This window comes from Cebidichthys violaceus, unplaced genomic scaffold, assembly GCF_023349555.1.
Source record: "Cebidichthys violaceus isolate CVI_PGR_0920_01 unplaced genomic scaffold, fCebVio1.0.p SCAF_3, whole genome shotgun sequence".
In the NCBI taxonomy this organism is placed as follows: domain Eukaryota; kingdom Metazoa; phylum Chordata; class Actinopteri; order Perciformes; family Stichaeidae; genus Cebidichthys; species Cebidichthys violaceus.
The window spans coordinates 15672159-15684169 of record NW_027176483.1 but is presented as its reverse complement, the minus strand read 5'-3'; the positions used below and the strand labels follow the sequence as shown (position 1 = coordinate 15684169).

Genomic DNA, 12011 nt, shown 5'->3' with positions numbered 1-12011 from the left:
TCTCTATTTCTGTTTCTCTGCGACACTTCTCTGTAGCCGCGGACGACGGAACTCACACGCTCGACATCAGGTAGACACCTTGAAGCCTCTCCCTTGCTGCTTGCCTGTGCTCATTTCCTTCACCTGTCCTGCCCTAACATCATTTTAGTTCTATGTTGTGTTTGTCTATATCTTGTATTCGTTGTCTGACTTCTTTGAGTAGACTGAGACGGACTGAATTGTGTCTTTAGTTTCAATTCTGTTTCCCAGCATGAACCACCTCCAACTTCAAAATGATGAGTGGTATAGAGCAGTCATCCCGAGTCTCACATATCCGAACAGATAGTATTACATAATCCTGCTGCACTAGACCTGGGCCTCGACCCTCACGGCTCCACTCTAACGATAGAGAGTCGATTTTGGCATGGTCACTGTGTTTGGACCCGTGCATGAATACACCTGAGGGCTGTAAACAGATCCACTGTATCATTAAAAGCATGTACTGAGTCCCTGTCCGGCACTGAGCAGCTGGCACCGAGGCAGAACAAGGTTGCAGTCCACCTCTAAGTGCGTGAGAGGAATGTGTATTCTCTGAAGGAGACAGTGCTGCTCCTCCTCCTTCTCCTCCTCCTCCTCCTCATCTCGCCACTCCTGCACCCAGCTCCATATTGAGTGTGTGGCTCTTTAGATAAGCTCCTCTTAATTTATACACAGGGTGCACTTGATTGCTAGCATAGCAACACTTAAAGTATATTTAGCAACACTGGAGGCCAATTGAAATGTGTTGGACAACAGGTTTGTACAGGCTGGACATGAACAATTACATAGCTGGTCACCTCAATCTGTCTCAGTAAGATCTCAAAAAGTTAACCTTCACTTTGTATGTAAACTCACCAACTTCACTAACACCGGGTGTGCATGTTCACTTTTAACATCATGTTTGTGTGAGAGCCCGACCGATACTTGTGCAGTCCCTTATCATCGGTCTGTTTATTAGATACATTGGCATTGATATATATGTTTTCAGATATACAAAAGGAAGAAGTGAACTTCCATGATTAATGTATTATGTACTTTTGATACATCACACTAAAATTAAGTTTTGTTTCTATTTAAAATAATTTAAATATCAACTACAATTACTGCTGAACATTTAGCGTCATCTTATATTTACTGGCAATTGTTATACTAGTTGAAAAAGTTTATTGTAGAACTGTTTCTTTACTTTGATATATCTTTATCACATGATGTATTTTATCGTTTGAAAAAAGCAGTTTATTGCATTAGATCTTCATCATTCCTAATTGTTGATAGCCTTCTCAAAATGATATCTGTTAAGTATCTGTCGGGCTCTTGTTCATGTGATACAAATGGCAAATTAAACATGATCTGACATTTGGGTGTGTTTGTTTACTTTGCCTTCAAAGGACTCTGGACAAGCTATCCCTCGTGTGGTAGAAAGCTGTATTCGCTGCATAAATTTGTATGGTGAGTTTGTTTGTTTTTCTCACTTCAGTTAAGTGATCGTGACTTGATGACTTTATTTATATTTTCTTTGATGAATTCTTCTCATAAACCGACTGCAACTTGTTCAATTGCCAAGTCTATGTGACTTTGGTGACATGTGACACTTCCAGGGATTTCCAGGCATTAATTGTTTTGGGTGTGTACATAGTTATTCATGTTGGGGTTTCACTGTGTTCAGTCATGGGAAAATGCAGATTCCATCCTGTTTACAGCGGCGCAGCCTTTCTACACCCAGTTTCCAAAACATACTGTGACAGACGGATGGCTTAGCCTGGCACAAGTGATGAGTTATACTATTTGTTTTAAACCACATTGAAAAAGACAATGAATGAATGCATGGAAACACAAACATTGGGCATTAAAGAAGTGACAGTAGGGAGATTTCATGGTTTGCAGGCTCGTTCGCTGCATCTTATTCAGCAGCAAACTGATGAAATGTAAAAGAGGCGAACAGCGGACTAATCATGCTTCCTCCTGACCCCTGACCTCGCCCCTTAATAAGTCCTAATCCCAGCCGGAAGACGCTTTAGTACAGCTTGATTGCGACCTCCCTGACTCATTAATTATCTTTAATTAGAAAAGTGAAGGGGCTTAACGACCATGATGTGCCTTTTAGGTCCATCTAAAGTAGGTTTTATTTGCTGAGTGAGGGAGTTTCTTTCTGTGAGTGGATTTATGAGCATGTTGTGTGTGTGTGTGTGTGTGTGTGTGTGTGTGTGTGTGTGTGTGTGTGTGTGTGTGTGTCCGTCCTTTATGGCCTGTTTCTCTTCTTCCTTACCATCTGTCTTTGTCTTACATGTGCAGGCCTCCAACATCAAGGAATATTTCGTGTATCTGGATCCCACCTGGAAGTCAATGACATCAAGAACTCTTTTGAAAGAGGTACATGTTGACTAATGATCACGTTATATTGACCGTATTCAGCCAGTGGGCTTTTGGAGTTGTTATTTAGGTGTATTTTACATTGAATCATGTGCAATTTTAATAATTACGGATATCCAGCTGACCTGCTCCCTTGTCTGTGTCTCAGGAAATGACCCCCTGACGGACGATGAGAACAACCATGACATCAACTCAGTGGCTGGCGTTCTCAAACTGTACTTCCGTGGTCTGGAAAACCCTCTTTTCCCCAAAGAGAGGTTCAATGATCTGCTGTCCTGCATCAGTAAGAACGCACGCACACATTATTGCTTAGTATCAGTAGTATGATTCTGAGTGCATATGTTTGTTGTTGATTATGGCATAATAACTATAATAAATAGTGTTACATTCAAACGGCAAGTTAATCTCACTCAGATGGATCCTCACAGCTTTTTAATTTGTCAAATTAACATATGCAGTAGTTTGTTTGATAATTGTTTATGTGAATGCTTCTCCTATATATTTTGAATGATGTGGTTGAAGCACTGTCTCGAGTCTTTTCTTTATTATTTGCCAGTTTCAACCAGAACTACAGCATCTTTAGTTTTAGATCTTATTAGTTGCATGATTAGCATCATTAACACAGTGTGTATTCCTCATCAAACATAGTCCTCCGATGAAACAGTACGATTACTCTGTGGTATTTGGTTGAGCACTGAGAAGGATATTATCTGTCATAAGTGGCACAAAGCTGCCCACGCTTACAGGATCGCAGTGGAATGTTAAATGTTCGCAGCACTGAGCTGCGTTTGAATCCAGAGCTGAATCTACACTGAAGTCCTCACAAGAATAGTCACATTGTCATTTTGCTGTGACTCAGTTCACAGATCAGTCAGCTCTTTGTGTGGCTTGTTCTGATCTTTTAAGACATTACATGGGGGGCGTTAGGCTCTGTTAAAGAACAATTGTACATGCACAGAGTCACATGGACACAACGTGTGCTGTAATGCCCTTTTAGCTGTGTGTGTGTGTGTGTGTGTGTGTGTGTGTGTGTGTGTGTGTGTGTGTGTGTGTGTGTGTGTGTGTGTGTGTGTGTGTGTGTGTTTCTCTCTCCTCGGTGTACTTATTCACATTTGTGCAGGATGAGTGATGGGGATTCCCTGTTTACATTCCCCAGCTCAACATGCCAGTGATTGCAGTGTGGGCTGAATGCCCAGCAGGCTTCATATTAAAAACCCTCTGCTTATTCCTTATGGAGCAGCTCAGGCCAGCTACAAGATCACTTTTCCATTTAACTGCTTCACATTGTCAGTGTGTTTTTTACCACAGCGGCATACTGCAGCAACGGATATCTTTCATTTGGGAATTTTCAGCAGGGATGTTCTTCCGCGGGTGTTTTCACACGTGTGTTCGTAGGTGATGTGTAAACATGCATTGGAGTAGATCTAAAAACAATAGCTTCTGAAGCGGTCAGGAGCCTTGCAGAAACCAACTTAGGTATTAATGAAAATTAAAATACGTAAGTATCCCAGAAGCCCAAATCCCAGATGGCTCAAAGTGGCTGGAGGGTGACAGGCCAGGGCTATTTTTAGCAGTCAGCAGAGCCCTAGCTCGGCCAATTAGAATAAGGTGCTTCAAGTGCCACAGCGGAGCAAATAAGATAGTAATGAAAGACATGAAGGTTGTCAGTCTACTATGTTGATAAAGGAAAAAGATTTAATTCTTTTTTTTTTTTAAAGTGATGATAATGTTCCTACAATAAATATGTTTGAGAATGAGTGACTCATCAGTTGGTTTTCTCCTTATTTCTGCATGTCAGAACAAAAGAGTGAAAGAATAAAAGAACTCGACAAAATGCTCTTAGAGAGATGCTGTTTTCATTTGGAGTAGGAAAAACGACTTGGCGTCCTTGTCGTCAGGTGCTATCGAAAAGTGCTTACTTCCTTCTGGTCTTCCTCTTCCTCTTCGGTGTCATAGGCTAAGGTGAAGGGCACCACCACAGAGTTGATACATTTCCCCTGGCCTCTAAACACACACAGACACACACACACACACACACGTTACATATCACTGCATTAGTAAACCTTTGCTTGAGACTTACAGTAATCCGGATAAGTATGGCTTCAATATGCTCTTGTATTTCTATGCTGGGACTTGCTGTGGTGATAATGAATGTGTGGAAATCATCAGGTAGATGAGGTTGTGCATTGGACGTGCAGCAAAGGCGAATGAGTGGAAGCAAAGCAGTCTTTATTAATTTAACGATGTTTTTATTTTATCTTAATTTTTCCCCTTTGTTTTTGTTTATTTGCTGCTCTAGGAATAGAAAACCTGTATGAGAGAGCGCTGTACATCCGTAAGATCCTTCTGACCATTCCCAGATCCGTCCTCATCGTCATGCGCTACCTCTTCGCCTTCCTCAACCAGTAAGTTTATAGACCAGTAAATCCATCCCATCTTTCACTCTCACCACTTTATGAAATGTCACTCTGAGTTAAGAGCATTCGCTTCTGTCAGTCATGATTTGATCTGAAATACCGCCCCAAGTGCAACGTCCTCTCACTCGGTCTTAACTTAGTCTCCTTGTCCCCGTCTCTGCTTTCCTACCTCCTTCCATCCACCCTCCTCTCTCCAGCCTGTCCCAGTACAGTGACGAGAACATGATGGACCCGTACAACCTGGCCACATGCTTCGGCCCCACGCTCATGCCCACACCAGACAGCCTGGACCAGGTCTCCTGCCAGGCCCATGTCAACGAGATCATCAAGACCATCATCATCCACCATGAGACCATCTTTCCCGATGCCAAAGAGCTGGAAGGGCCCATCTATGAGAAGTGTATGGCCGGAGGAGACTATTGGTGAGGAATGATGCTTGTAGCTGGTATTGCCATTGTTTCACTATCCAAAAACATGACATAATTCTTCAAGTCATGGTTCGGTTTCTTGTTTGGAAGACTCAAATGGCTTTATCGCAAATCAACTTTTGCTCTTTGACAAGACACTGTCTAGCTACTAGGTTATCCAGGATTAAAAGGGGAAGATGGAAAGCATTCTGATGAGATCACTTCATGCAGCTGCACACATTTTCCTAAACAACACGTAGGTTTGAGAGTCGGACAGACGACGGTGATTTGCCTATTCCAGTTTTTTTTTCATACCCTCGATGGAACAGAGGCACGCAGCCAAACCTCCTTCATTAGGGACTCACTCAACATGCAGGTATGCGTGCACTCTCAGTGCTGCAGCTGTGTCAGAAGTGTGTCAGTGTAGTTGATATGAGTAATTACACTCACCAATTCCGCGTCTGTGGTTAAGAAACATGACGAGGTAGAGCATGTTTCAGTCCTGACTTTAAATGGTGGACCCTTTTTTTTAGGTGAGACAGGCTGAAACAATCACTTTGATTACCGTTATCATGGCAGGAAGAAAAAGAAAGGTCATGAGGCAGGGAAAGGGTGATTAGGTGAATTGCAGCACATGCTGGAGTCAAACAGACCTGAGACAAACCTGAAGTCCTTTGCCAGCTCCACATCTGTAAGCAATGCTTATCGCTTGTTCCTTACTCTCTTAATATGTCTCCATTCTCCTCTCTTATGCCCCCACATCACCACCGGCTGACAGGGATTTATTCCTGGCTAGAGCTTATCACCCGTCTCAGCACAACCATGCCGGCCCCCCTTTCCCCGGCAATGCACATGTAGCCCCAGGGAGATTTGTTGTCTTGGCTGCCTCCCTTACTTGCAGAAAGAGGAGGTGGCTGGTGACATGCTAGCATGGGAGGAGACACTCAGTTCCTGGCAGGGTTAATCTCTGTGTGTGTGTGTGTGTGTGTGTGTGTGTGTGTGTGTGTGTGTGTGTGTGTGTGTGTGTGTGTGTGTGTGTGTGTGTGTGTGTGTGTGTGTGTGTGTGTGTGTGTGTGTGTGTGTGTGTGTGGCATTACCGCCAGTGAACTCAGCACGATGCCAGAAGACCATTTAGAAAAAGAGGCCCAACCACAGAGAGGATCTAAGCCTCTCACAGAATAATGACCGCTATATGAACTTCTTCTAGGTCTTATTAATTATTTAAAAAAAACTCCATTCCTCCTTGACATCTTCGCTGAAATTAGTTTTGACTGTTGGGATTTGAGCAAAAGTCTTATGTTTCAAACTGAATTAAGAGATAAATTGTCTTCAAACAACTTTAATTTCCTGTAAGTAAAAGAAACGATGAAAGAGATCTGGGCCTTTAGCCTGTTTTGAAACTGTCCCATGACCCCCGATGCTGCCTTGACTGTGACCCTGACGGTTTGCATGTTGTCCCCCACAGTGAGAGCCCCTACAGTGAGCACGGAGCCCTGGAGGAAGTAGAAAACGAGGGAGGGACAGAGACGCACACCAGCGAGGACGGTGAGTAACAATAAAAACGTGCATGTAGTACATAATAACACACATATCTATATATATATGTGAATTTGTCCTTTTTGCACCATTATTATGTTCCACCAAAAAGCATTTCTAAACCGTATCATTCCTTGAAGTACATGAATTTAAGTTCAACACACACCGACCCGTAAAGTAAAATGCTTTACTCGACTGTCCATATGCCACGTCCATATTGAATCTTCCCCGTGTGTCCGTGGTGCTGCAAGGGTTCAATGCAGCTCTCTGCCTCTCGCTGCAGCTAATCCTGCCTTTCAGCCTGTTAAATGCAGTATCCTTGAAGGGCCAGGGAACTGGGCTCACCGTGATGGACAGCCATTCATATTCTAATGATTTTGCTTCTCCCTTGGGGCCACAAGACACTTCCACATCCTCTTTTCTACAAATTCCAGGGTGGTCTACACCAACTGGACCCCTTATGGGAGAGAATTCTTGTTTTCTAAGGGTCACAGTCTTCGTTAAAATTTTCAATTCCCTTTTTTTTCTTCAGTAATTTGTAATATAATAGCATATGTATGGGGTATGTGTCAGGTTTTAATAGCTTTCCAAATATTATACATCTGTGTTTTCTCTACGTTTAACTACATTTCCATGTGTCCAAGAGAAATATGAGGAAATTAAAAAAAACACCAGGCTCATTTAGACACTGGAGGATACAATATACTTCTGTTGGTGGGACACTTTGCATTTGTGTGATCATACATGTGGTCCTTTGTTTGAGTGGAATGAATACCAGTTGGTCTGGTCCAAATCAAATAGTGAATGAGTTGGTTGAAACCAAAACATCAGCCGAGGTCAGACATCCAGCGAAAAAGCAGAAAAAGACCTCCAGCTCATTTAATAGTGACACAGAGCAGACCACATGAGGCAAAGAGAGTCAACCTATAGTTGAGTTGAGGCTTCATATCTTACCTTAGTAACAGACCTCCCTAAACCTGTTTCCATGGTGACAAGTGCCCCAATCCTGTCTCCTTTTCACACCCAGAGAGGATTTTTAGGGGCTCCCTCTCACCATTCGTCATCAGTCCCCATAAATGAAAGTAGGAGAGTATGGAAATCTGGTAGATCTCTGCTCATTACATCAGCTGTTGATCACTCTGATCAACACACTCTGCTTCCAAATTAAAGTCATCAACTGGATGTCCTTTGTAAATAAAAAGGACATCTGATTAGACAAGAAAACTGCTCTTTGTGAGGATTCCCACTATAAAACACAGATGGCAGCTATCAATTCTTTGATTTAATAATGGAAGATTATGTTTTCCAGAAATCCATGCTACCATGGTTTTGTTCCAACAGCTTCTCTGAGCGGACTTGGAGGATGTCCTCTATGACTTGAGCCCCTCCCTACAGAGTCTTGAACTGTGGTCAAGTTATTGTCGTCAGTTATTTTTAAATCCCTGTGACCTCATTTGGATTTCAGACACACAAGCGACCCGCTTTTCCTGTTTGTTTACCAGCACTTGATTCTGCAGACTGAAATAGTTATATGTTCACAAAATGGGTTTGCCCTCTTTACCCTCAAAGTAAATGCACAAAAGACAGACGGAGAGGAGTAAAAGTCATTCCACTTGTTGGTTTAAGTAGCTGTCCGGAAATGGTCTCGTCGGCGCTGCCCTCACTACTCCTAGCCGACACACACGGTAGTCTCATGGACTGTGGCTGTCATGCCTGCAGATTAACTGTCTGTTCTAGAGTGGCAATTCTTGTACACATCAATACAATGATGTACTATCGGCTGGTAAATTTGCTATAAATTCAAAGGTGAAGAAACTGGTACATTGATTATATATCGCTTTACAGTAGCAGGATGACCTTGTTGTCAAATGCCCCACCCTGTACTGTGCAGGCGGTGTACTTTACTTTACTGCAAGCGTCATCCCTTTTCCCCATAAAGAGCCACGTCCAACCCACTTTCATCTTTTCTAGTCCAGCATGAAGTCTCCTGCTTCATGCTGGACCAGAAAGGGAAGAAAAAGTGTTTCATACCCTCTCCTATTGTATTGATCCAAACCATATCTCACACCAGGCTTCTGCTCCCCTATTTCTGTTTATGAACATGGATGTAGAGCAACATCCTCCCTGACTCTGCTCCACTGGCCTATGTAAGACATGTGGCAGTTTGGATCTCTTACACCACAGGGCTCCGGCACTCAGGGTCAACATTTCTTCATCTCCAGTTGCTGTGTGTGTGGGGGGGTGGGAGTGTGTCTGTGTAGGTGTGTATGTGTTACCTCGCTTGGTTGGGTCTGAAGAGATTCTCAGTTATAATTGCACAACATGACGGAGGGGATCCTTTACCACACAGAGATTTGAGTTTATGGCCTGCCGTTTTCAGCTGCCACGTCACGGTGGTGTGTGTGTGTGTGTGTGTGTGTGTGTGTGTGTGTGTGTGTGTGTGTGTGTGTGTGTGTGTGTGTGTGTGTGTGTGTGTGTGTGTGTGTGTGTGTGTGTGTGTGTGTGTGTGTGTGTGTGCGTGTGTGCGCGCGCGTGCGTGCGCGCGCGCCTTGGATAAACATTTGCAGTCCGGAGGAGGATTGACGGAAAGGTTGAAGTGAGAGAAAGATAAGGGTTCTGTCAACTTTATTAACAGCCTTGTCTGCTGCAGTGCAGCACAATTCATTCTGACAGTAAATTCCTGCTTGTCACATTTTATTGGAGCCGCGTCACATTCACCCTCTCAATCCTGACAACCAAGTGAAGCAAGGAAGGTGGCAAGTTAAAGGCTGGAAAACATACTGTATATATCTAACAGAAGTGCGTAGATGAGGCTGAATAGGACACTGAGAGAAATGAAGAAACGGCTCTTCTCAGAATCATGCCTGGATTTCGTCTGTCACGTGGCCTCTCTGCTCTACTGGGAACCACTTCCAAGCTCCTGTGAAAGATATACCATGATGGCTTTTTCACAGCGGATACAAGCTTTAGCCATTTACTCTGTTCGCAGTGTATATAGAGAGCCTGGGTGAGGCTACGTCTGTCCAGGGGGTCTGTCTGACTTGTTGGGAGGAGGGCAGAGGTAGGAGTGAGGGAGGGATAAAGAAGCTATTTTTAGACCCGTGTTGCTGTAGTGCATGCATATCGGCTCGGAGACGGGAACCTTTTGAATACGAGAGTCGACCGTAGCTGCTGTTAAACACACAGATGTTTTCTTCAGGACAGAAATGGATAGAAGACAGATTTTCAGTGATTCACAAAAATGATGGACAGAGAGAGCAATCTGTACAAATGCATTGACATGAAGCATAAAGTAGCTGCTCTATGTACCACTGGTTAGTACTGTCTGTCATAACTTTTCCTGGTCTTTCCCGTGTCACTGATCCAGGGTCTACTTGTACAGCTGTTGAGTAGGTATTAACCCAGTCTAATGATCCATACAGTGACTGACATGCCCCTGAGTCATATAGATCTCCTCTCATCAGCTTCTAAAAATATCCCGCTAAAGCTCCTCTGGGCCCGTCGTTGCCCTTTCCCGGTGTTGTAGAGCCGAGTTGCTATTGACTACAACTACAATAAACAACTGGCTCAGCACGCTTGAACTACATGTGCACAAACTGCACCACACATGAGCATCCTTGTGTACACACATGCCAGTGTTGGACCTGACTAGACTCTCCTGCACCAGAGCCAACTTGTATTTAAGTGCTTGCGCTGTCCATGCGGCTTAAGATTGTTATATCATAAGATTGCGCGAGTTGTATCAATCATTAAAAATGTCCGCACAAGCGATAATAGCCGTCTGTACTTGATGTCTTTGCCCCGTCCGACATACCTGACCTGTCTAATCCTCTCTCCGTTGACAGAGGGCGAGCCCATTGAAGCCATTGCCAAGTTTGACTACGTCGGGCGCTCGTCCCGAGAGCTGTCCTTCAAGAAGGGCGCCTCCCTGCTGCTGTATCAGCGGGCGTCAGAAGACTGGTGGGAGGGACGGCACAACGGCATCGATGGCCTCGTGCCACATCAGTATATCGTGGTCCAAGACATGTAAGTGTTTTTCATTGAGCAGTTTAGATACGATAATGCAACAATGTATCCAATCAGCATTGAGCTAATTAACATAATACAAAAAAAAAACAATGCTCCAGGTAGTACACTGAGGAAATTGTCTATCTCCACTGTGCTCCAGCAGCCTTTCTCTCAGTCTCCCGTTCTCAGCACTAACAGGCATACTCTGCCATGGCGACTGTTGGTGCCTAATGGACTGGATTCAGTGTCTCGTTAGGACGGGAACAGAATCGCTCCAATCACTTAGTAGCTGGCCGGCAAAAGGTCCATTTAGCGTGCCTTCCCCTCCTTCCTCTTCTGCTCTTTAACCTGTCGCTGTCCCGCCACTGTGCCTCTATCAATAATTCACCAGGAGGGGCACTGCTGATGGGGTGTCCTCTTAGTTAATGAAAGAGCAGTGGAATTTACAGCAGTACGGGTTGTCCCCGAGCGTAGTAGCATCCTGCTCTCTACTTAAACGGAGCAGGCTGGGGTTTGTAAGAGCTCACAGGGTTGTGATCTTCACTTGTCCCATAAAAGATCCCAGAATAAAACATGCAGAGAGATGTCTGAGTGAGACCACTTCAGCACAGGATGTCTCTCTCAAACTGTCTCGTGACTGTCTGTAAATTTAGTTTACCGCCGCCTCCACAGGCGGAGGAGTGCTCGTCCTCGCTCCGTCTGTGCGCATTCATGCGGGTACGCTAAATAAGTGACTGTGTTTTGTATCAAATAATGCACATCATCAGAGGCAGCCGTGCAGCTCAGTGGCTCTGATTACTGCCACCTGACAGGCACCAACTGTACCCAGTCTCCAGTCACACACCTTGCTGAAAGCCATACAGCTGGCTTGTGTGTGGGTGTTTGCGTGTCACAGTACATCACGGAAATGCGGAGAGGCCGAGGAATATGACTCATCTGACTCTCTGGACCTGGGGGGGGGGGGGGGTTATGCTGACTCGCAGGAAACTGATATCAAATACTGTCATTGAAGAACTGTGCAAAAACGAAAGATCGACTGATTTGCTGATTTCTCCTTTTTTTTTTGTCTGTCTCTTTTTCTGTCACTTCCTCCTGCTCTTTCCATGTCTCAATGTCACTCTGTCTCTGTGTCCCAGAGATGACAGCTTCTCAGACACTCTGAGTCAGAAGGCTGACAGCGAGGCCAGCAGCGGCCATGCCGGAGAGGATAAATGCCTGGGAAAAGACATCGGCTCGCCCTCTGACTCCAGGATCT

General features: G+C 44.4%; 1 protein-coding gene across 2 annotated transcripts in view; it reads left to right on the top strand.

Annotated features, from left to right (window-relative positions):
* Window positions 1–12011, top strand: part of srgap1a (SLIT-ROBO Rho GTPase activating protein 1a) — an 85353-nt gene that overhangs the window by 66282 nt on the left and 7060 nt on the right. The window contains exons 12-20 of one of the 2 annotated variants that reach the window (XM_068722968.1): window positions 37–70; window positions 1407–1467; window positions 2311–2388; window positions 2537–2671; window positions 4688–4793; window positions 5003–5227; window positions 6678–6757; window positions 10594–10774; window positions 11893–12011. The exon at window positions 11893–12011 is cut by the window's right edge and continues 19 nt beyond it. In XM_068722968.1, coding sequence (XP_068579069.1) covers window positions 37–70; window positions 1407–1467; window positions 2311–2388; window positions 2537–2671; window positions 4688–4793; window positions 5003–5227; window positions 6678–6757; window positions 10594–10774; window positions 11893–12011 — 1019 coding nt within the window. The remainder of the gene's footprint in view (window positions 1–36; window positions 71–1406; window positions 1468–2310; window positions 2389–2536; window positions 2672–4687; window positions 4794–5002; window positions 5228–6677; window positions 6758–10593; window positions 10775–11892) is intronic. The other variant, XM_068722969.1, reaches the window with a different exon arrangement.